Raw genomic sequence first — 25,754 nt, 5'->3', positions numbered from 1 at the left:
TGATACTTTCACTTGTAGGAGTGCTATGGCCCAAGGAAGCAATGCCGACTGCTTTGCGCTGGTTTAGCATGTGCCTGCCTGGTACACTCCCCACAGAGTCTGCACGCTATGTTCTGGAGCGAGGCTGGAGCTTTACCCATCCTGCAGTTCTCTCTGGTTTCCTCATCACCATTGCATGGATCTTTGGCCAATGTGCTTTCTGTGTTGGATTCATGACGATGAAGAGGAAGCTGTATTTGCAGTGAAGTTCTCTCAGTGCCACCAGTTTATGATCTGAATCAGCAGTACTTTCACAGTACTCTTCATCCGGGTCTTATGGTTGTGCTCCTCTCCACAACACCCACTTAAACTGGAGTGGGACTTTGCCAGGCTCTGAGCACTGCACTGCTCTGTACCCTCTGAAGTGTAACATAACTGGTGTGATTGCTACTTTTGATTCATCAGGTTTTTATGACAGATGTGTAACACTTAAAGCAGTCTGACTCATAGATGTTGCACTTTCTGGTGGATTCAATTATGTATACACATGTTATAAAAGACACTAGAACCATCAGTCTTGACACTTGTGCAGTTACTTCAAGAGGTTCAGACCAGCACTGAATGTCCAGTGAAGCACTTACTGTGATACTCTTTACTTTTTTCGTGAATGGAAGAACAGGTACCCGTGCCAGGTGCCAGTTTGTCTGCGATTTTTGTATAGAAACATGTGAAAAACTTTATTGTTCAAAATATTGTTAGATATGAAACTCACAATGCCAGTATTATGTAAGCCATGTGCTATGATTTAATGAAAGAAGTTTATATTACACATTTTTTGCCACAGCAAAGCAGAAACTATTGCAGTGTGACATCAAGCTTTCCCTCTACTGCAGATACATACTGTCTAATAGATAAAAACTGTGTACCAAAGTGGGACTCAAACAGGACCCTTGACTCTTGTGACTGACAGTTCTGAAAAAGCTGCTACAGTGTGTTTGAGCTCCATCCACCAAATGGTATTAAGCTGCCAGAAATTTTATTGGAGTGCATTGTATTGTGCTAAGTGTATTTTTAGTGACACATTATTTGTTATGTGTATGCAACATGCACAAAATTTGTTCACTACCATTGTAATCCTGCATCCATATGGTGCTACATGTCCATGAAATACATTGTCCATTCTGTATCACAAAATGATGCTTTAATCTGCCAAAAGAATCTGTGGTCCCGTTACAGCAAGTGTTAAGTTAAAATTGCTGCACAGTGCATTAGCATAACTTTTGTCACAATATATTTGCAAATGTCGCAGGCGACGTGTGTCTTTTCTGTGTGGCTGTTTGTATGTGTTGGCTGTGTGATTTTTGTGTTCTTGTATTTTCAATATCATATGTTTAAATTTTTTTGTTCAGTCAAAAGACTTTATTTATGCCTAGAACATGTGCTTGCTGTTATATTTCACTTCTTTACAAGCTTGCTGAACATAGACAGATGGTTACATTAACAGAAATGTGAATTAAATATTTTCTTTGTGTATTCAAAAGATGGGAAGTTACTGCCAGAGTGAAAACCAGGACTGCATTCTTTTTTTTATGATGCATTTTGCATCTTACATTTTTCAAGTTTTTGAAGGCATCTTACTTTACACAAGAAATGTCAACTGATACAGCAGTTTTTCACCATTTGAATTTATGTTTATAAAGTTTCAGGCTTTGGAGAAAATAATCTATGATTGACAAAATTAAATTACCCTCTTTGCACTGTCAGCATATTTGAAAATTAAAATTCTACAGAAATGCAAGCTTTATTGGTGCTCTGATGTGATGAAGTATTCTCAGACTGTCACTGCCATTTAAAGTACTACCTGTGGTACCAATATGAGCAGTAAGTTGAAAAATCTTCATCAGATCAAATTTTAAGTTATTCAGAACTTGTTTTAACAAATTACAGATTTGTAAACAGTAGATGAAGTTAAGATGTAACACATGTTTAATATATCAGATGAGTGTCTTATTTATGATCAAATAAATATTTTAAAACAAATGTTATGTTAGTACTTATTCAAATAATAGTCTTACTTCAATTTTTTACACCAAGAAAATGACAGTAAGTAATGAGAGAAAAGGTATTCATTTCCTTAACGTGTTCTCAGTAGAGTGAAGATATTCATTTACTAAAACAAAAAGAAACCAAAAGCTGAAGAAGCCCTTGAAACAATCCTTGATCATTCCAACAATGCTTACATTCTTCTTGTAGATCTGAAAAAAAATCTACTGCCTCCATGTGTAGATCCAAGAGGGGAGGGAGGGAAGGGGGAAGTGCATGGGGGACAAGTCCCCTCCCCTACTCACCCCCCCCCCCCCCCGCCAACTACAACATTTTACTAAAATCATTTCTATTTTTGCATACATTAACTTCAGAAGGATAAAAATAGCATGAAAATAGTCTATCAAATAACAGAAAATTCTAACAAGAGTACCAGCTTCATTTAACACAGTTTACTTTTGAGTTGCTTCCATAATGGCTAGGCCACGTGGATCTGTTTGTGTCCTGACTAGCAAAAGAAGCCAGTTCAAAAAGCTGACCATGCTGCCAATAATGGTTTTAGAATGATTTGTGAGTCCTAAGCTGCAAATGTCAAAACACAGGAACTGAGTAATGCAAAACATTAGGGGGAAGACACCCCAGTAAGAAAAAAATAACAAGAAGACTGATTCCCAGATGACTGAAATAATGAGCATTCCTCCTACTTATATGCCTGCACGGACATGTTGTTGTTGTTGTGGTCTTCAGTCCAGAGACTAGTTTGATGCAGCTCTCCATGCTACTCTATCCTGTGCAAGCTTCTTCATCTCCCAGTGCCTACTGCAACCTACATCCTTCTGAATCTGCTTAGTGTATTCATCCCTTGGTCTCCCTCCACGATTTTTACCCTCCACACTACTTTCCAATATTAAATTGGTGATCCCTTGATGCCTCAGAACATGTCCTACCAACCGATCCCTTCTTCTAGTCAAGTTGTGCCACAGACTCCTCTTCTCCCCAATCCTATTCAGTACCTCCTCATTAGTTATGTGATCTACCCATCTTATCTTCAGCATTCTTCTGTAGCACCACATTTCAAAAGCTTCTATTCTCTTCTTGTCCAAACTAGTTATTGTCCATGTTTCACTTCCATACATGGCTACACTCCATACATATACTTTCAGAAACGACTTTCTGACACTTAAATCTATACTCGATGTTAACAAATTTCTCTTCTTCAGAGACGCTTTCCTAGCCATTGCCAGTCTACATTTTATATCCTCTCTACTTCGACCATCATCAGTTATTTTTCTCCCCAAATAGCAAAACTCCTTTACTACTTTAAGTGTCTCATTTTCTAATCTAATTCCCTCAGCATCACCCGACGTAATTCGACTACATTCTATTACCCTCGTTTTGCTTTTGTTGATGTTCATCTTATATCCTCCTTTCAAGACACTGTCCATTCTGTTCAACTGCTCTTCCAAGTCCTTTGCTGTCTCTGACAGAATTACAATGTCATCGGCGAACCTCAAAGTTTTTATTTTTTCTCCTTGGATTTCAATACCTACTCCAAACTTTTCTTTTGTTTCCTTTACTGCTTGCTCAATATACAGATTGAACAACATCGGGGAGAGGCTATAACCGTGTGTCACTCCCTTCCCAACCTCTGCTTCCCTTTCATGTCCCTCGACTCTTATAACTGCCATCTGGATTCTGTACAAATTGTAAATAGCCTTTCGCTCCCTGTATTTTACCCTTGCCACCTACAGAATTTGAAAGAGAGTATTCCAGTCAACATTGTCAAAAGCTTTCTCTAAGTCTACAAATGCTAGAAACGTAGGTTTGCCTTTTCTTAATCTAGCTTCTAAAATAAGTTGTAGGGTCAGTATCGCCTCACGTGTTCCCATATTTCTACGGAATCCAAACTGATCTTCCCCAAGGTCGGCTTCTACCAGTTTTTTCATTCGTCTGTAAAGAATTTGCATTAGTATTTTGCAACCGTGACTTATTAACTGATAGTTCGGTAATTTTCACATCTGTCAACGCCTGCATTCTTTGGGATTGGAATTATTATATTCTTCTTGAAGTCTGAGGGTATTTCGCCTGTCTCATACATTTTGCTCGCCAGATGGTAGAGTTTTGTCAGGACTGGCTCTCCCAAGGCTGTCAGTAGTTCTGATGCAATGTTGTCTACTTCAGGGGCCTTGTTTCGACTCAGGTCTTTCAGTGCTCTGTCAAACTCTTTATGCAGTATGATATCTCCCATTTCATCTTCATCTACATCCTCTTCCATTTCTATAACATTGCCCTCAAGTACATCACCCTTGTATAGACCCTCTATATACTCCTTCCACCTTTCTGCTTTCCCTTCTTTGCTTAGAACTGGGTTTCCATCTGAGTTCTTGATATTCATACAAGTCATTCTCTTTTCTCCAAAGGTCTCTTTAATTTTCCTGTAGGCAGTATTTGTCTTACCCCAAGTGAGATAAGCCTCTACATCCTTATATTTGTCCTCTAGCTATGTCTGCTTAGCCATTTTGCACTTCCTGTCGATCTCATTTTTGAGACATTTGTATTCATTTTTGCCTGCTTCATTTACTGCATTTTTATATTTTCTCCTTTCATCAATTAAATTCAATATTTCTTCTGTCACCCAAGGATTTCTACTAGCCCTTGTCTTTTTACCTACTTGATCCTCTGCTGCCTTCACTACTTCATCCCTCAAAGCTACCCATTCTTTTTCTATTGTGTTTCTTTCCCCCAATCTTGTCAGTTGTTCCCTTATGCTCTCCCTGAAACTCTGTACAACCTCTTGTTTAGCCAGTTTATCCAGGTCCCATCTTAAATTCCCACCTTTTCGCAGTTTCTTCAGTTTTAATCTACAGTTCATAACAAATAGATTGTGGTCAGAGTCCACATCTGCCCCTGGAAATGTATTACAATTTAAAACCTGGTTCCTAAATCTCTGTCTTACCATTATACAGGGCGATTCAAAAAGAATACCACAACTTTAAAAATGTGTATTTAATGAAAGAAACATAATATAACCTTCTGTTATACATCATTACAAAGAGTATTTAAAAAGGTTTTTTTTTTCACTCAAAAACAAGTTCAGAGATGTTCAATATGGCCCCCTCCAGACACTAGAGCAATATCAACCCGATACTCCAACTCGTTCCACACTCTCTGTAGCATATCAGGCATAACAGTTTGGATAGCTGCTGTTATTTCTCGTTTCAAATCATCAATGGTGGCTGGGAGAGGTGGCCGAAACACCATATCCTTAACATACCCCCATAAGAAAAAATCGCAGGGGGTAAGATCAGGGCTTCTTGGAGGCCAGTGATGAAGTGCTCTGTCACGGGCTGCCTGGCGGCCGATCCATCGCCTCGGGTAGTTGACGTTCAGGTTTCATAACTAAAATTTTTCGTAGGACTCTCCATACAGTTGATTGTGGAATTTGCAGCTCTCTGCTAGCTCTGCGAGTTGATTTTCCTGGGCTGCGAACAAATGCTTGCTGGATGCGTGCTACATTTTCATCACTCGTTCTCGGCCATCCAGAACATTTCCCTTTGCACAAACACCCATTCTCTGTAACCTGTTTATACCAACGTTTAATACACCACCAATCAGGAGGTTTAACACCATACTTAGTTCGAAATGCACGCTGAACAACTGTCGTCGATTCACTTCTGCCGTACTCAATAACACAAAAAGCTTTCTGTTGAGCGGTCGCTATCTTAGCATCAACTGACGCTGACGCCTAGTCAACAGCGCCTCAAGCGAACAAATGTACAACTAAATGAAACTTTATAGCTCCCTTAATTCGCCGACAGATAGTGCTTAGCTCTGCCTTTTGTCGTTGCAGAGTTTTAAATTCCTAAAGTTGTGGTATTCTTTTTGAATCACCCTGTATAATCTATCTGATTCCTTTTAGTATCTCCAGGCTTCTTCCATGTATACAACCTTCTTTTATGATTCTTGAACCAAGTGTTAGCTATGATTAAGTCGTGCTCTGTGCAAAATTCCACCAGGCGGCTTCCTCTTTCATTTCTTACCCTCAATCCATATTCACCTACTACGTTTCCTTCTCTCCCTTTTCCTATTACTGAATTCCAGTCACCTATGACTATTAAATTTTCATCTCCCTTCACTATTTGAATAATTTCTTTTATTTCATCATACATTTCTTCAATTTCTTCATCATCTGCAGAGCTAGTTGGCATATAGACTTCTACTACTGTCGTAAGTGTGGGCTTCGTGTCTATCTTGGCCACAACAATGCGTTCGCTGTGCTGTTTGTAGTAGCTTACCCGCATAGATATTTTTTTTATTCATTATTAAACCTACTCCGGCATTACCCCTATTTGATTTTGTATTTATAGCCCTGTATTCACCTGACCAAAAGTCTTGTTCCTCCTGCCACCGAACTTCACTAATTCCTACTATATCCATCTTTAACGTATCCATTTCCCTTTTTAAATTTTCTAACCTACCTGCCCGATTAAGGGATCTGACATTCCACACTCTGATCTGCAGAATGCCAGTTTTCTTTCTCATGATAACGACGTCCTCCTGAGTAGTCCCCGCCCGGAGATCTGAATGGGGGACTATTTTACCTCCAGAATATTTTACCCAAGAGGACACCATCATCATTTATCCGTACAGTAGAGCTGCATGCCCTCGGGAAAAATTACGGCCGTAGTTTGCCCTTGCTTTCAGCCATTCGCAGTACCAAGGCCATTTTGGTTAGTGTTACAAGGCCAGATCACTCAATCATCCAGACTGTTGCCCCTGCAACTATTGAAAAGGCTGCTGCCCTCTTCAGGAACCATACGTTTGTCTGGCCTCTCAACAGATACCCCTCCGTTGTGGTTGCACCTACGGTACGGCTATCTGTATCACTGAGGCACGCACGGACATAGTGCGCAGAAACTATGTTCACAATCTTAGCACTAAATGTAATACTAATAATGGTGAATGCATACTTCAGTTTTGTACCACATAAATTATGTAGCTGTTGTTATTGTTGTTAGAGTCATGCAAATCATTTTGAGGACACAAGTACTTCTCAAATATTTGGACAATTTTTTTGTGTGATGTAGTTCCCAGAATTGCTATTTCATGGGGGTTTTGGTAATGGGCTAACAATTGATGTAAACAAGTTATCATTCTTATAGTTAAGTATTTTATATTGTTTATAGCTTTACTTTTGTTGTTAAAAACAGTACCTTGTTAAAAGTGGTTGTGATTGCAAACTGTACTTTGGGGCAGAAGGGAGGGAACAGTATCAAATTGTTGGCCCTCCCTCCCCCCATCCTCTGATGAGCACTGCTGAAACTGGCTTTTTAGGTATTCAGATATATCTGACAACCCATCAGCAATGCTCCTATTCTGATAGTACTTCTCTTCTACCTTCTAAACTTCAGAGTTTGCTGGTTAGGCATTGCTGGATGGAGTATATATTAAAAAATTACTAAGCTACAGTGTAGATCTGTTTCTAATGAACCTTTCACCCTTTGATTGAGTCTTTGATTGAGACAGGAAATTCTATTAGCAACAGTTATTCAGAGATGACTTTGACTGCGTCTCTCGCCTCATATGGCTGTTAGTCTAGCAGTGTATTCTCCGGAGCTTCTTTCAAGTTTGGAAAGTAAATGGACAGAAGTATTGCTAGGACTACAGCTGTGGTGGCAGGTTGTGAGTGATGCCTGGATAGCTAAGTTGGTATGTCTGCTCTCACATTACCACGCAGATCTAGATATGCCCCTACTCGACCCAATGTACACCCACAGTGAGTCCTCTTTCAACCTCTTTCAGTTATTGATAAGGCTGTCTCCCAAGAGTGCGTGGCATCTCTGTGTCCTTGACAGTGATCTCTCAATATCTGACGCTGTCCACCGCCATATACAGCCTTCCAGGCCTGTTAACAACACTATACCAAGGTGACAAAATTCATAGGATACCTCCTATCATTGTATCGGACCTCCTTCTACCTCGACGTAGTGCAGCAACTCGACGTGGCAGGGATTAAATAAGTTATTTGAAGTTCTCTGTAGAAATATTGAACCATGCTGCCTGTATAAAAATTCCTTCGTTGTCAGGGAACGCGAAGTCCATGAATGGCTGTAAAGTGTTCCAGATGGTCGAACATAACCATTTCCACTCTATTATTAGTTCAGTTGGACCAAAGGACCCAGTCCATATCATGTAAACACAGACCACACCATTATGCTGCCACGACCAGCTTGCACAGTGCCTTGTTGACAACCTGGATCCATTACAATCAGCTCTTACCAATAGAAACACGGATTCACCTGACCAGGCCACTGTTTTCCAGTCGTCTGTGGTCCAACCGATATGGTCACGAGCCCAGGAAAGACCCTGCAGACGATGTCATGTTGGAAGTAAAGGCACTCGCGTCGGTCGTCTACTGCCATAGCTCATTAATACCAAATTTCACCTCTGTGTCCTAATGGATACGGTCGCCGTACGTCCCACTTCGATTTATGCGTTTATTTCACGCTGCTTTCGTTCGTTAAGTGAGGGCCGTTGGCCACTGCGTTTCCGTGGTGAGAAGTAAAGCCTGAAATTCGGTATTCTCGTCAAACTCTTGACACTGTGTATCTCGGAATATTGAATTCCGTAACGATTTCCGAAACGGGATGTCCCCTGCGTATAGCTCCAACTACAGTTCCGATTTTAGAATCTATTAATTCCCGTTGTACGGCCATAATCACATCGGAGACCTTTTCACATGAGCCAACTGATTACAAATGACAGCTCCACCAATGCACTGCCGTTTTATACTACGTGGGCGCGATACTATCGCCATCTGTATATATGCATATCGCTGTCCCACGACTTGCAAGTCTTTAAGCATTTACGTAATCGGAGATAGTGTGTAGGCGTACGAAGTTAAATTGAGATTTGGCCATGCCTTTTGGGTGGTTCATTCTTTTTTTATCAGACAATCTATTTCCTATGAGAAATTACCGTCAGCTCATGTTACACGAGACACTTCACCCATATCCATAGACAATGATGTTTTCTCAGTGTTTGGCACTAAACTACTGCTTCCTTTTTATGACATAAAGATAACTGGTGACGGTTGAAATCCGTAAGATCTTGTTGGAAATTAAAAGCGGTTATGTCGGAAAATAAAGCACTTTTGAATTATCACTTGAACAATAACTGGCGTCTCCAAAACGACCAAAATGCCGTTCTTTAAAAAATGGGACGTTTCTCTAGGAGACTTAGGTACAATCCGTGGGGACAAACAGTAACTACAAGTAAAACTTTGTGCTGTCGTGATTTTGGATATATAAGCACAATGGGAAAGGGTGGCGCTTAAGAATAGGGGAGAATCTGCAGTGGATTGCGATCGATCCATCTTCGAAAACAAAGGGGTGCGTTCGTCCAAACGACCGTCAGTATTGAATGTACTCAACACGACACTTGGAAAAGAAATCATTGATCCACAATAAAACTGAGACCACAGCTGAATTTCAAACGGAGGCTACCAAGAAAGAGAACGTAAATATTACAAGAACAGACACGAAGTATATTTAGGACATTCAATATTCGAGCTTAGAGTTCTACTGTGTTGACAGCCTTTGAAAAAGAGAAGAAAAAAATGTGAAAGTGGCAACAGGTGAACAAATAAAATGTGTTCAGTGGTACTAGAAATTCGGAAAAGTCTGCCTGTAATAAACCTTGAGCAAGGAAAGCAGCCAGTGTAAAGGAAGATTACAATTTATTACATCAAAGTCTGGGTCGTTGAAGTTAGAACAGCAGGTCAAGCGGAGAAAGAGGTGGGAACGAATTGGTCGTATTCTGTTTTAAGATCTTTCTCTGTTATTCTTCTGAAATGGCTATGGAGAGGAGTGCTGAGAAGTTAGGCAGTAAGGAATGCGTGCCTGAGGAAGATGGTGCTTAGCCCTGTTGCCGTGTTTTTACGGCGCATCTGCATTCAGCCTGTTAAAGGCATGAATGACTGCTTCCTATGCGTTCACACTCTTCTCCAGTACTCGTCCAGGAAAAACGCACTTTTCAATTAATCTGATGAGAGTTTTTCTTCTCCTTCCGAGATGCAGGGTATATAATTATGCTGATTCTTGTTTTCTTTCGGATGGGTACTGCGTTCTTTCCCGGTAGCTGCGTGGTCAGCGCGACGGACTGTCGATTCTAAGGGCCGCCGGCACGGTAGCTCAGCGTGTTCGGTCAGAGAGCTGGTTGGCCTCTGTAACAAAAAAACTGAGTGGAAAGATCAACAAACGAACTTGAACGGATGTCATGTGACGTCCGCAATGACCAAACACAACGATTAACAACGAACACAATGCAAAACAAAAAGGTCCCGGGTTCGATTCCCGGCTGGGTCGGAGATTTTCTCCGCTCAGGGGCTGGGTGTTGTGTTGTCCTAATTATCATCATTTCATCCCCATCGACGCGCAAGTCGCCGAAGTGGCGTCAAATCGAAAGACTTGCACCAGGCGAGCGGTCTATCCGACGGGAGGCCCTCAAATGGCTCTGAGCACTATGGGACTTAACTTCTGTGGTCATCAGTCCCCTAGAACTTAGAACTACTTAAACCTAACTAACCTAATGACATCACACACATCCATGCCCGAGGCAGGATTCGAACCTGCGACCGTAGCAGTCGCGCGGTTCCGGACTGAGCGCCTGAACCGCTAGACCACCGCGGCCGGCGGGAGGCCCTCGTCACACGCCATTATTATTATTATTATTACCCTCATATCACTGACACACATCACGTGCAGAAGAAAATCCTCGACTGTGCTGTAATTTTGAACCAACTATCATCATGAAGTAAAACAGTGCAAAAGCTCTTGGAATTCCAGGCAGATGGCAGAAGCTCTCTGGTATATCGCACCCCGGCAAGAGCAGCGACGCAACTAAATAATGCGGTACTTGTAAAAATTCGACATAAAGAATTAATTCTATAAAACTTATATTAAAATACTATAAGCTTCCTTTAAATTTCAGGTAAGTATTGTTTGCAGTAAATTCTATTATATTTTCCTTGCACGTTGGGGCACTTCATACATATTTCTCAATGACGAACTAAAAATTGCCGTTTTTCGATTTGTGTCACTTTTCTTTCCCGGGTATGATACATTACACTTGTTATACACAAAACAGAACTTGCAAGCTTTGTAAATGACATCCTAGGAGTTAAGGATTGAGAAAACCTGCTCGTTCTCGAAATTCCGAAACTGTTGGAAACGAAGAAACAACATTTGTGGAGTAGTCCTTGAGAACTTGGAGGAACATAAATAAGTTATAATCAGAAATACGTAGCAATAATGTTCCAATATGATGTTTATTTTATATTTCCTTCTGAATTTGATTTAGACTTTATAACGCTAGGGTCTTGATACTTGTCTGATGATAAGTTTACTGTGCTAGTACTGCGAACAGCTGAAAGCGAGGGGACGCTACAACCGTAATTTTTCCTGAGGGCAAGGAGCTCTGCTGCATAGCTGAAGGATGATGGCGTCGGCTTGGGTAGTCCGCAGCTCGTGGTCGTGCGGTAGCGTTCTCCCTTCCCGCGCCCGGGTTCCCGGGTTCGATTCCCGGCGGGGTCAGGGATTTTCTCTGCCTCGTGATGACTGGGTGTTGTGTAATGTCCTTAGGTTAGTTAGGTTCAAGTAGTTCTAAGTTCTAGGGGACTGATGACCATAGATGTTAAGTCCCATAGTGCTCAGAGCCATTTGAACCATTTCCTCTTGGGTAAAATATTTCGAGCTAAAATACTTCCCCATTCGGATTCCGGTAGGGGACTATTCAGGGGGATGTCCTCATCAGAAGAAACAAAACTGGCATTCTACAGATAGTAGCGTGGATTATTAGATCCCTTACTCGGGCAGGTACGTTAGAAAATTTAAAAAGGGAAATGGATCGGTTGAAGTCAGCTATAACGGGAATCAGGAAAGTTCGGTGGCAAAAGGAACAGGACTTCTGGTCAGGTGAGTACAGCGTTCTAAATATAAAATCAAATAGTTGTAATGCAGGAGTAGGTTCAATAATGAACAAGAAAATAGGAAAGCGGGAAAGCTACAATAAACAGCATAGTGAAGGGATTGTTGTAGCCAAGATATACACGAAGCCTACACCAACGACAGTAGTACTAGTTTATGTGCCAACTACCTCCGCAGATGATGAAGATATTGAAGAATTGTATGACGAGATAAAAGAAATTATTCAGATAGTTAAGGGAGAAGAAAATTTAGTAGTGATGTGGGACTGGAATTCGAAAGATGGAAAAGAAAGAGAAGGAAAAATAGTAGGGGAAAGGAATGGAAGAGGAAACCGCCTGGCAGAGTTTTGCGCAGAGTATAATTTAATCATCGCTAACACTTGATTTAAGAATAATAAAAGAAGGTTGTATACGTGGAAGAGGCCTGCAGACACCGGAAGGTCTCTCAGATTGATTAAACAATAGTAAGACAGAGATTCAGGAACCATGTGTTAAATTGTAAAACATCTGCAGGGGCAGATGTGTACTCTGACCACTATTTATTGTTTATGAACTGTAAATTGAGACTGAAGAAAATGGAAAACGGTAAAAGATTAACGAGATTGGACCCAGATAAGTTGAAAGAACCGAAGGTTGCTGAGAGTTTCAGAGGGAGCATTAGGCAAAGGTTGACTAGAACAGGGAAACGGAATACAGTAGAAGACGAATGGGTAGCTTTAAGAGGTGAAACAGTGAAGGCAGCAGAGGATCAAATAGGTAAAAAAAGACAAGACCTAGCAGAAATCCATGGATAACCCAAGAGATACTGGATTTAATTGATGAAGGGAGAACACATAAAAATGCAGAAAATGAACCATTCGAAATGGAATACAAACGCTTAAAAAATCAGATTGACAGAAAGTGCAAAATGGGTAAGCAGGAATGGCTAGAGGACAAATGTAAGAATTTAGAAGCATATTTCATTATAAGAAAGATAGATACCGCCTACAGAAAAATTACAGAGGCTTTGAGGAAAAGAGAAGCAACTATGTGAATACCAAGAGTTCAGTTGGAAAACCAGTCCTAAGCGAAGAAGAGAAAGGTGGTAGGAGTATATGGAGAGTCCATACAAGGGATATAAACTTGAAGGCAATGTTATAGGAAGGGAAGTGGACATAGATGAAGATGAGGTGGGATATATGGTATTGCGAGAAGAACTTGACAGAGCTCCAAAAGATTAAAGTCGAAACAAGATCCCGGGAGTAGACGATATTCCTTCTTGGTAGAGCCAGCCATGACAAAACTCTTCCATCTGGTGTGCAAGATGTATGTGACAGGCAAAATGCCCTCGGACTTCAAGAAGAACGTAATATCCCAATTCCAAGGAATGCAAGTGCTTACAGATGTGAAAATTACCAAACTATCGGTTTTATATGTGATGGTTGCAAAATACTAACACGAATTCTTTACAGAAGAATGGAAAAACTGATAGAAGCCGACCTCATGATCGGTCTGGATTCTAGAGATATGTAGGTATACATGAGGCAATACTGACCTTACGACTTATCTTAGAAGATAGATTAAGGAAAGGTAAACCTACATTTCTATCATTTTTAGACTCAGAGAAAGCGTTTGACAGTGTTGATTGGAATACTCTCTTTGAAAATCTGAAGGTAGCAGGGGTGAAAGACAGGGAGCGAAAGGCTGTTTACAACTTCTACAGAAACCAGATGGCAGTTATAAGAGTCGAAGGGTATGAAAGGGAAGCAGCGGTTGAGAAGGGAGTGAGACAGGCTTGTAGCCTATTCTCAATGCTATTCAATCTGTACACGGAACAGGTAGTAAAGGAAACCTAAGAAAAATTTGGAGTAGGAAATAAAATTCAGGGAAAATAAATAAAAACTTTGAGGTTTGCCGATGACATTGTAGTTCTGTCGGAGACAGCAAAGGACTTGGAAGAGCCGTTGAACGGAATGGACAGTGTCTTGAAAGGTGGGTATAAGATGAACATCAACAAAAGCAAAACAGGGGTAATGAAATGTAGTGGAATTAAATCAGATGATGCTAAGGGAATCACATTAGGAAACGAGACACTTAAAGCAGTAAATGAGTTTTGCTATTTGGGCAGCAAAACAACTGATGATAGTCGAAGTACAAAGGGTATAAAATGTAGACTGGCAATTGCAAGAAAAGCATTTCTGAAGAAGAGAAATTTGTTAATATCGAATACAGATTTAAGTGTTAGGAAGTCTTTTCTGAAGGTATATGTCCAGAGTGTAGCCATGTATGGAAGTGAAACATGGACGACAGCAGTTTAGACAGGAAGAGAATAGAAGCTTTCGAAATGTTGTGCTACAGAAGAATGTTGAAGATTGCTAGGTAGAATGAGAAGGTACTGAATAGAATTGGGGAGACAAGAAATGTGTGGCACAACTTGTCCAAAGGAAGAGATCGATCGATATGACACATCCTGAGACGGCAAGGGCTCACCAACTAAGTACTGGATGGAAGTGTGGGAAGTAAAAATCGTAAAGGGAGACCAAGAGATGAAAACAGAAAGCAGATTCAAAAGGATGGAGGATGTGGTAGTTACTTGGAGATGGAGAAGCTTGCACAGGATAGAGTAGTATGGAGAGCTGCATCAAACCAGTCTTCGGACTGAAGACCACAACAACAAGGCTAGAAAGCTGAAAGCACGTTCACAAGGAAATATAATACTGGAACATTCTTAATATGTATTTCGGCTTTTAAGAAACAAATATACGTGTTTAAAGACTCATAGATGATATGATTATTAACAACGGAGCTTAAAGCTGGTGCGAAAATTTAAAACATGTTTCATTAGTCATTCTTTCTATAAATTACCAGAATTTCTAGATTCAAGGATTGAAAAGTTCTGGTAGCTACATGGAAGGTAGAAATGTTTGTTGTAAAGCTGCATGAGAAGTAGTGATTTACTGTAAATAGGAACCAATGTTTACAGATGTAGGTAAATATTTTCGTTGAAAAATATCATTGCACATTGGTGAGCAGAATTTGAGGACGAAAGTAACTTTTCATGACGTGTCACTGCCAAGTAATGTAGCTCGACGAAACTTCGACTATAGATAGAAAGAACTGCCACCCTATAGGACAGAAGGTATCTGAATGAAGCACGCAATGGGACGAACAAAGATGACGCTTTTATTCAAGGACATTATTACACTGAAGTCACCGCGATTTATAATAGCCGTCTGCACATTACAAAAGGCAGGAAAGGGCTCTGAATAAAGTGCGTAACCATCACATACGACAGTACATGTCCTACAAAGTGCTCCCAAGGTTGGTAAGGAGTTCTTATGCGAGGGCGTTCCATTCCTCCATGATCACTGTTGACAGTTACTGGAAGCTGCCGCGAATTCTTCCGGGTTGTATGGCCGTGGTCCATGTAACTCTTCTATCCCTGACGTTTCGTCCATAGCTACTATTATCCACAGCCAGTGCTGTTTTTCTGGGGGAACGTTGGGGGATGCGTAGCCCTAAACGTTTTCGTGGACAAAGTAAATTTTTTACGATGTTGAGAATTTGGAAGAGTGCCAAAGATTTATTTCACGGATGTAAATTTTTTATTTCATTTTTTCGTGTTGGTAATTGCAATACTAACGACACCAGTGCAGTTTTTGATGGAAAAGCGATGTCATTGACTGTTTCAAGCATTTAGAAGCTGCAACAACCGTTCTCGACAACTGAATCGCTGGCAGCCAGTTCGACAAGCATGTAGTGCCCTCGCCCGCTAATAGTGGGCGATGGGAAGTGCTAAAAGGATATGCGTACGCTCAAACGCCGAGCTACCGATAGATGTCTCTACGGTCCCACTACCATGATCCTATGCGATTCATTGCCATCTTTGTTTTGTTGTTCTTTATTCGTTTGCGTTTGCTATCGGAGTACGGTCAACTTTTTTTTAGAAAAAAACACTGTCCACAGCTGTATAGTGAAGCCATCGAAATATATAAGCATGGGGATAGTTTTAACAGAAAAGAAGAAGCCATGAAACTCCGTGTTATATGGACAGTGCGCTACAGAATCTAAGAGAAGTTTTTATCTTTGACGTACTATGATCGATAGATATTTTTTTTCCCTGGTAAGGTTTATGTCTGCTATCACGTGAAATCCAAATCACGCCCACTTTCCACGGTATTTAGGCCGTTCTTCGATGTCCGACTCGTCAGTCGACAAGGCTCAGCACAACCAGGATCACCTCCAAAGATGTCCAACATAGCTTTGGACGAAATGTCAGGGATAGAAGAGTTCCATGGACCACGGCCATACAAGCTGGAAGAGTTCTCGGCAGTTGAAACATCCGGTCGTGAAATCATTCATTTTACAATTACTGGAAGGACGTTGGTGCATATGCACGTGTTGCTATGCGTCTCCCCATCGCATCCCGCACATGCTCGATGGGATGTAACTAGAGGAAAACGGCAGGCCAGATCATTCACGGAATACCCTCTCGTTCCTCCGCCTGCGCTGTTCGATGTGGTCTCCAATTGTCATCCATTAAAATGAAGTCAGGGAGTACGCACCTCTGAAAAAACGCGTGTGGGGAAGGAATACAGTTGCACACTAACGTGTGAGTGTACCATCTTCAAAGATTTGGAGGTCAGTACACCGTAATACCTGGACCACCGAAAGGGTCATGTCCGAAAATGGCGAGAAATGGAAACACGCAGTGTACCTAGGAACATTTTCGAACATGATCACCTTAGTGGTCAAGATGCTGTAGTGTGAGAAGGCATAACGCTGCTTGGGCTTACTGACCTCCAGATCTTTGCACAAGGTACACCCACCGGGGAACGTTATTATGACACTGTACTTCTTCGCCATGTGCATCTTTTCAGGTGGGCATTCAGCCTGACTTCCTTTCTATGGATGACAATGCGCGATCGAGCAGGTGAGGGAGCTCTTGGAAAGTGAGGATATTCGGGGAATGGACTGGCCTGACCATTTCCCCGACTTACATCCCACCGAGCAAGTGTGGTACGCGTTGGGGAAACGTATTGCGGCACGTCCATATACCGGGTGATCAAAAAGTCGGTATAAATTTGAAAACTGAATAAATCACGGAATAATGTAGATAGAGAGGTACAAATTGACACACATGCTTGGAATGACATGGGGTTTTATTAGAACCAAAAAAATACGAAAGTTTAAAAATTGTCCGACAGATGGCGCTTCATCTGATCAGAATAACAATAATTAGCAAACAAAGTAAGACAAAGCAAAGATGATGTTCTTTACAGAAAATGCTCAATATGTCCATCATCATTCCTCAACAATAGCTGTAGTCGAGGGATAACGTTGTGAACAGCACTATAAAGCATGTCCGGAGTTATGGTGAGGCATTGGCGTCGGATGTTGTCTTTCAGCATCCCGAGAGATGTCGGTCGATCACGATACACTTGCGACTTCAGGTAACCCCAAAGCCAATAATCGCATGGACTGAGGTCTGCGGACCTGGGAGGCCAAGCATGACGAAAGTGGCGGCTGAGCACACGATCATCACCAAACGACGCGCGCAAGAGATCTTTCACGCGTCTAGCAATATGGGGTGGAGCGCCATCCTGCATAAACATCGTACGTTCCAGCGGGTGTTTATCAGCCAGGATGGGGATGATGCGATTCTGTATCATATCGGCGTACCTCTCACCCGTCTCGGTAGCAGTTACAAAACCAGAATCACGCGTTTCCTCGAAGAAAAAAGGTCCAATAACGGTAGATGTGGTAAATCCAACCCATACGGTGACTTTCTCATCGTGCAATGGAGTTTACACGACAGTTCTAGGATTTTCGGTAGCCCAAGTTCTGCAGTTGTGGGCGTTGACAGACCCTCGGAGCGTGAAATGAGCTTCGTCGGTTCACTACACGTTACTCAACCAATCGTCATCTTCCGCCATCTTTTGAAACGCCTACACCGCAAATGCCCTCCGCTTCACTAAATCGCCAGGTAACAGTTCATGATGCCGATGGATTTTGTACGGATAGCATCGGAGGGTACGGCTAAGTGCCAAGCAAACAGTAATGTATGGAATGCCGGTGCGACGTGCGACTGCACGAGCGCTGATTTCCCCGTGCATAGACAAACCCGCTGCAGTCTCCATTTCTTCCTGAACTGTCTCAGCAGCATTACGCCTTGTGCTCGGTCGGCCACTGCGGGGTCTCTCGTCTAAACAACAAGTGGCTTCGAACTTCGAAATCATTCTCGCCCCTTCCTATGGAGATAGGATCGTAACGCTGAACTAGCACATTCCCCAATCTGATAATACAGCTTCACTAAAAGCTCCTTTTCAGGTAACGTCAACATGCTGCGACTGCTGGTGCATCTGATTCGCTCTCTCATTGCAGCTTCTTTTATGCACGATTGTCATGCGCAGTCACTGACGTTTTGCTGTCCAGCGCCATCTGTCGGACATTTTGTGAACTTTGTTTTTTTTTCTTTTTGTTCTAATAAAACACCATGTCATTCCAAGCATGTGTGTCAATTTTTACCTCTCTATCTACATTATTGCGTGGTTTATTACGTTTTCAAATTTATACTGACTTTTTGATCACCCTTATACCATCGACCACCTGACAGTCGTCATCGGCGCTGATGGAGGAACAGAGCGCCCTACCACAAGAACTCCTTACCTATATCGTGGCTGGTATGGCAGCACGTTGCAGAGCATGCATTGCTGTCCGTGGTGATCAGACATCTCAGTAAGAACCGTGCCCCGCCTACAGTAATATCCAAGGGACTAACAGGAATCACGCTGACTTCAGTGTAATTATTGTCTTGTTGCGTACGAGGTGCATTCAAGTACTAAGGCCTCCGATTTTTTTTCTAATTAACTACTCACCCGAACTCGATGAAACTGGCGTTACTTCTCGACGTAATCGCCCTGCAGACGTACACATTTTTCACAACGCTGACGCCATGATTCCATGGCAGCGGCTAAGGCTTCTTCAGGAGTCTGTTTTGACTACTGGAAAATCGCTGAGGCAATAGCAACACGGCTGGTGAATGTGCGGCCACGGAGAGTGTCTTTCATTGTTGGAAAAAGCCAAAAGTCACTAGGAGCCAGGTCAGGTGAGTAGGGAGCATGAGGAATCACTTCAAAGTTGTTATCACGAAGAAACTGTTGCGTAACGTTAGCTCGATGTGCGGGTGCATTGTCTTGGTGAAACAGCACACGCGCAGCCCTTCCCGGACGTTTTTGTTGCAGTGCAGGAAGGAATTTGTTCTTCAAAACATTTTCGTAGGATGCACTTGTTACCGTAGTGCCCTTTGGAACGCAATGGGTAAGGATTACGCCCTCGCTGTCCCAGAACATGGACACCATCAGTTTTTCAGCACTGGTGGTTACCCGAAATTTTTTTGGTGGTGGTGAATCTGTGTGCTTCCATTGAACTGACTGGCACTTTGTTTCTGGATTGAAAAATGGCATCCATGTCTCATCCATTGTCACAACCGATGAAAAGAAAGTCCCATTCATGCTGTCGTTGCACGTCAACTTTGCTTGGCAACATGCCACACGGGCAGCCATGTGGTCGTCTGTCAGCATTCGTGGCACCCACCTGGATGACCCTTTTCGCATTTTCAGGTCGTCATGCAGGATTGTGTGCACAGAACCCACAGAAATGCCAACTCTGGAGGCGATCTGTTCAACAGTCATTCGGCAATCCCCCAAAACAATTCTCTCCACTTTCTCGATCATGTCGTCAGACTGGCTTGTGCGAGCCTGAGATTGTTTCGGTTTGTTGTCACACGATGTTCTGCCTTCATTAAACTGTCGCACCCACGAACGCACTTTCGACACATCCATAACTCCATCACCATATATCTCCTTCAACTGTCGATGAATTTCAATTGGTTTCACACCACGCAAATTCAGAAAACGAATGATTGCACGCTGTTCAAGTAAGGAAAACGTCGCTATTTTAAGTATTTAAAACAGTTCTCATTCTCGCCGCTGGCGGTAAAATTCCATCTTCCGTACGGTGCTGCCATCTCTGGGACGTATTGACAATGAACGCGGCCTCATTTTAAAACAATGCACATGTTTCTATCTCTTTCCAGTCTGGAGAAAAAAAATCGGAGGCCTTAGAACTTGAATGCACCTCGTATTTCTTTCAGTTATTCTCGACTATGCTGTAACAGTTTTTTCTATCTATGATGCAAGTTTCATTGTGCTACGTTACTTGGCGGTGGTACATGATGTGAAAGTAACTTTCGTCGTTATGTTTTGCACACCAGTGCATATTAACCTACCAATTGCTGATAGACATCAGTATAGCTGAGAAGGCAGCAGCTCGTTTCAAACTAGAAGATTTCTTTCTAATTTACTTAATTAAATGTAGCTACTGTAAGCATAAATGGCACTAAGCACTACAGGGTGAGAAGTATTAAAACCGACAATCTTTGTCATTTTTTCCTATGAGGATTATTTAAACCGGTGGAGGCCCTATTACGCTCTTCAGTTTTTAGATGCTGTATTACGATCTTCAGTTGTTAGAGGGCGAATTACGCTCTTCAGTTGTAGGCAACTGCTGTCCACCAGTGTGGTAGTGCATTGTTTCTGTTTACTAATGGAGTGATACACCTGGAGTGAGTACACTGATATGGTTGGTGCGTACTACGTAGCGCACTACAACAGGCGCGCTGCACAGCGGGTTTATCAACAACAATATCCTAATCGCCGTATCCCGCATCATACTTCCTTTGCTGCTGTGTACCAACCTGTGCGTGGGACCGGGTCATTTAGCACGCCGTCGCACGGTAAGAACGCTGCAATTTGAGGAAGCTGTCTTGCAGCATGTGGAGCGGTATCCTTCAATCAGCACTCGTGCAATTGCACGTAACATGGGGACGAATCAGACGAATGTATGATCAGTCCTTCGAGAGCAATTGTTATGTCCATTTCACTTACAGCGTGTCCACAACCTGGAACCAGTTGATTATCCACTCAGAGCACAGTTTTCGCAGTGGTACCTGGAACAGTGTGAAATGCATCCTACATTTCCATCCTCTGTGTTGTTTACCGATGGAGTCTTCAACATGTCCAATCGCATGCCTGAAGTGAGGATAACCCACATGCCACAGTTACTAGCGCTCATCAAGTGTGGTCCTTCGTTAATGTGTGGGTCGGTGTTGTTGGGGACTATTTAATTGGGCCGTATCTGCTACCTAGGCCATTAACTGGCAAGCACTGTTAAAATTTTCTCGTCAGAGCATTGCCAGAATTGCTGGAACACGTACCGCTCCCTTCAAGACAACGCATGTGGTTCGAACATGACGGGGCGCCGGTACATTTCAGTCGTCGTGTGCGTCGATTCCTTGACCGACAGTTCCCAGAAACGTGGACTGGCAGAAGTGGTCCTGTACCATGGCCTAACCGATCCTCAGATATGTCCCCTCTGGACTTTTTTGTGTGGGGATAGATGCGCAACCTTGTTTACGCAACTCCTGTTGCATCAGAAGAGGATCTGGTTGCCCGGATAGTAGCAGCAACAGGAACAATTCAGGATACTCCTGGGGTTTTTGCCCGTGTCAGACAGAACATGATCCGACAGTGTAACCATTGTTTACGTGTCAATGGAGGCATTTTTGAAAATCTACTGTAATTGAAATTCGGTTGTGTTAATATGTTATCTCTTGACTTACTTGACTTAATTCCTTTGGCCCCTATGGGGTTCTGTTTACAGCATCATGATGGTCGCATCCGTGTTTGGCGATATCGCGGTGAACGCACATTGGAAGCGTGTATTCGTCATCGCCATACTGGCGTATCACCCATCGTGATGGTATGGGGTGTCATTGGTTACACGTCTCGGTCATCTCTTGTTCGCACTGACGGCACTTTGAACAGTGGAAGTTACATCTCAGATGTGTTACGACCCGTGGCTCCACGCTTCATTCGATCCCTGCGAACCCCCTACATTTCAGCAGGATAATGCACGGCCGCATGTTGCAGGTCTTGTACGGGCCTTTCTGTATACAGCTCCAGATCTCTCACCAACTGAAAACGTTTGGTCAATGGTAGCCGAGCAACTGGCTCATCACAATACGTCAGGCACTACTCTTGATGAACTGTGGTATCGTGTTGAAGCTGCATGGACAGCTGTACCTGTACACGCCATCCAAGCTCTGTTTGACTCAATGCCCAGGCGTATCAAGGCCGTTATTACGGCCAGAGGTCGTTGTTCTGGGTACTGATTTCTCAGGATCTATGCACCCAAATTGCGTGACAATGTAATCACATGTAAGTTCTAGTATAATATATTTGTTCAATGAATACCCGTTTATCATCTGCGTTTCTTCTTGGTGTAGCAATTTTAATGGCCAGTAGTGTAATAAAATCGGTCTTCTGAAATTATTTGCTTGAAGAAGAACACAATGAAGTTCCTACGATCGACCGTCGAGCGGCTGCGAAAACAACAGACGTATAAATAACTGAACGCGGCACTGAGAAACAACTCAAATTTCGTGCACACGGAATATCCGGAGAGAAGGTGGTGATCATCCGTTGACGTGCTGACCCAACCCCTCCGGAAGTTAAACGTTACCTAGTACAACGGGAATCCCGTCGAAAAATAGGTCAAGGCTCTCAAACAACATCTTCATTATCTACTGGAACAGCAGGACCTGTGGATATAAGTGGTCCCATGTACCACTGCCCGCAGATTGGAAGATACAACCGGCGAGGTATGGTACATAATACAGTTTATCCATCGACACAGACCCTGCAGTTGACGATACTGTGGTTTGACCTGTTTGAATGCACTTGAAGAGTGCATGCGTTGAGTAGGCTAAGTGTGCTCCCTCAGTCCAAAACATTTCTTGACTGATTTTTTAAAAAAGTAGAGAAAAGTTAAGATGGTGGTTATCTGGCTTCAGTTATTCTACATACTCTGTCCCCACTCGAGTACAATCACACAAAGTACTTTTAACCATGTGAAACTGTCAAAAAAAGCTCTTATTTGGAATGATGGTCAACTCACGCGTCACATTGGGTTGAATGTTGAGTATGTTGTCAAACCGTTAACTCTTCATTTGAATTTCTGCTATTTGTGGAAGGTTCGTATTGATAACACCAAGTCTCATCTCCCGCGATGATTTTCTCCAGAAAAGAATGGTCCGGATTTTGCATTTCAATCACATTGCGGCAGGCGTCTACGTATAACTGTTTTTGTTCGGGAGTCAAGGAGTGTGGGACAAACTTGGCACACACTTTTCTGTTCTTCAACACGCTGTGGAGAATGTGTTGAACTCTTGATTTATATTTGTTGCTACACTGCGGCTTGTGAGACAACGATGACACACTACGGCCACAAGTTCGTTACTAACTGACTAGTCGAATGCACATCTGTTGTTCACAATTGTTAATTGACGCTGCCACCGCAGTTTCTTCGCTGACGCTTATACACCAGGAGCAAAATGTCTCGGAACTTGTGCTGACAAGGTACCAATGCGCTAGACTTGGGTAAGCGCTCTTAGTATCCTCTCTGGTAAATGTAAATGAAAAGAATAATTCATGTTCTATAGCACTTACACAGCTACAAGAAGAAAGTGAATGAAGAAAGCAAAGGAAAGAAAGAGAATGGACAACAGAGAGACGCAGCAGGAAGACAATGTGAGCAACGTTGAGTATGGCAGACACAATCAGTGATTAGTTCTTGCATGGCCAGTGATACATATGGGAGTAATCTCATGTGGTTACATGTATATATGGCTCCGTTAACATATGAGGACAATTCGTTAAAAAAAGTCTAGTAAAGAATGCTTTTAGATAAACTGACTGAAAGTTAAGGTCAGAGAAACAAATAAAATACTGTGCTTCAGCGTTACAACTATAAGTTTTAGTACGATTTTAAAGTGTCATTCCCAACTTGGAGAACTGTTGCTGACAAGTGTACGTCACGATACGGCAAAAGACGCGTCTGGAGCTTCACTGACGAACAGGGAAAACAGCAGAATGAAAGAAAGAAAACATGTTGCGAAGAAAGAAAGAAGAAATACCACCGGAAGGAAGAACTCACAAGTAGTCTTTATATGTGATCCATAGTTGCCCAGCCGGCCGGAGTGGGCGTGCGGTTCTAGGCGCTACAGTATGGAGCCGAGCGACCGCTACGGTCGCAAGTTCGAATCCTGCCTCGGGCATAGATGTGTGTGATGTCCTTAGGTTAGTTAGGTTTAATTAGTTCTAAGTTCTAGCCGACTGATGACCTCAGAAGTTAAGTCGCATAGATCTCAGAGCCATTTGAACGATTTGAACCACTGTTGCCCGGATTCTACAGAAAAAACTGTAAACAATGCTACATAGCTTCCATGTATGTAAAGTACGGCGTCGTTGAGCACCAAAAGCTGTTGCAGTGTATACTGCATTTATTCGCAGAAATGTTTCGATCAATCGTCGATTGTACTGCATTCAGCCACTATTTCCTGGCGTGTTGCAATGGTGATAGTATTGAAAGATTTTTCAATGATTGCTGTCAACTGTTACAATAAATGTTACCAGGAAGTTCTAATTTGTTTTTGTTTATGGGCCCACTGAAACTTACTTACCGGCTGACCCTAGGTATTGATGCAACATCCATACAGTGTGTCCCAGGAGGCGTGATCAGTAATCAGGATATGACTCGAACAATCATTCGAAGCAAAAAATTCTTGTAAATATAGGCTCCAAAACGCACACCTTAAGAGCTATGAGCACTTCACATCTTTGTTACTATGGAACAAAGCCTTCTACTGCCAGCGCTTTTCTTTCCATACGACGTGCATTCAAGTTCTAAGGCCTCCGATTTTTTTTCTCCAGACTGGAAAGAGATAGAAACATGCGCATTGTTTTAAAATGAGGCCGCATTCATTGTCAATACGCCCCAGAGATGGCAGCACCGTATGGCAGATGGAATTTTACTGCCAGCGGCGAGAATGAGAACTGTTTTAAATACTTAAAATGACGACGTTTTCCTTACTTGAACAGCGTACAATCATTCGTTTTCTGAATTTGCGTGGTGTGAAACCAATTGAAATTCATCGACAGTTGAAGGAGACATGTGGTGATGGAGTTATGGATGTGTTGAAAGTGCGTTCGTGGGTGCGACAGTTTAATGAAGGCAGAACATCGTGTGACAACAAACCGAAAAAACCTCGGGCTCGCACAAGCCGGTCTGACGACATGATTGAGAAAGTGGAGAGAATTGTTTTGGGGGATTGCCGAATGACTGTTGAACAGATCGCCTCCAGAGTTGGCATTTCTGTGGGTTCTGTGCACACAATCCTGCATGACGACCTGAAAATGCAAAAAGTGTCATTCAGGTGGGTGCCACGAATGCTGACGGACGACCACATGGCTGCCCATGTAGCATGTTGCCAAGCAATGTTGACGCGCAACTACAGCATGAATGGGACTTTCTTTTCGTCGGTTGTGACAATGGATGAGACGTGGATGCCATTTTTCAATCCAGAAACAAAGCGCCAGTGAGCTCAATGGAAGCACACAGATTCACCGCCACCAAAAAAAATTCGGGTAACCACCAGTGCTGAAAAAATGATGGTGTCCATGTTCTGGGACAGCGAGGGCGTAATCCTTACCCATTGCGTTCCAAAGGGCACTACAGCGCACTGCAACAAAAACGTCCGGGAAGGGCTGCGCGTGTGCTGTTTCACCAAGACAATGCACCCGCACATCGAGCTAACGTTACGCAACAGTTTCTTCGTGATAACAACTTTGAAGTGATTCCTCATGCT

General features: G+C 42.6%; 1 protein-coding gene and 1 long non-coding RNA gene across 2 annotated transcripts in view; one reads left to right on the top strand and one right to left on the bottom strand.

Annotated features, from left to right (window-relative positions):
- LOC126175657 (ABC transporter G family member 23-like) overlaps nucleotides 1-1,989 on the top strand; it is a 396,587-nt gene extending 394,598 nt beyond the window's left edge. The window contains exon 18 of the mRNA XM_049922565.1: nucleotides 19-1,989. Coding sequence (XP_049778522.1) covers nucleotides 19-245 — 227 coding nt within the window. The 3' untranslated portion in view covers nucleotides 246-1,989. The remainder of the gene's footprint in view (nucleotides 1-18) is intronic.
- The window catches only part of LOC126175659 (uncharacterized), a 191,978-nt gene that overhangs the window by 29,830 nt on the left and 136,394 nt on the right, over nucleotides 1-25,754 (bottom strand). The window lies entirely within an intron of this gene.

The sequence above is a fragment of the Schistocerca cancellata genome, chromosome 3, assembly GCF_023864275.1.
Source record: "Schistocerca cancellata isolate TAMUIC-IGC-003103 chromosome 3, iqSchCanc2.1, whole genome shotgun sequence".
Lineage (NCBI taxonomy): Eukaryota > Metazoa > Arthropoda > Insecta > Orthoptera > Acrididae > Schistocerca > Schistocerca cancellata.
The sequence above is the reverse complement of the archived record's forward strand: the minus strand, read 5'-3'. Positions and strand labels throughout refer to the sequence as shown.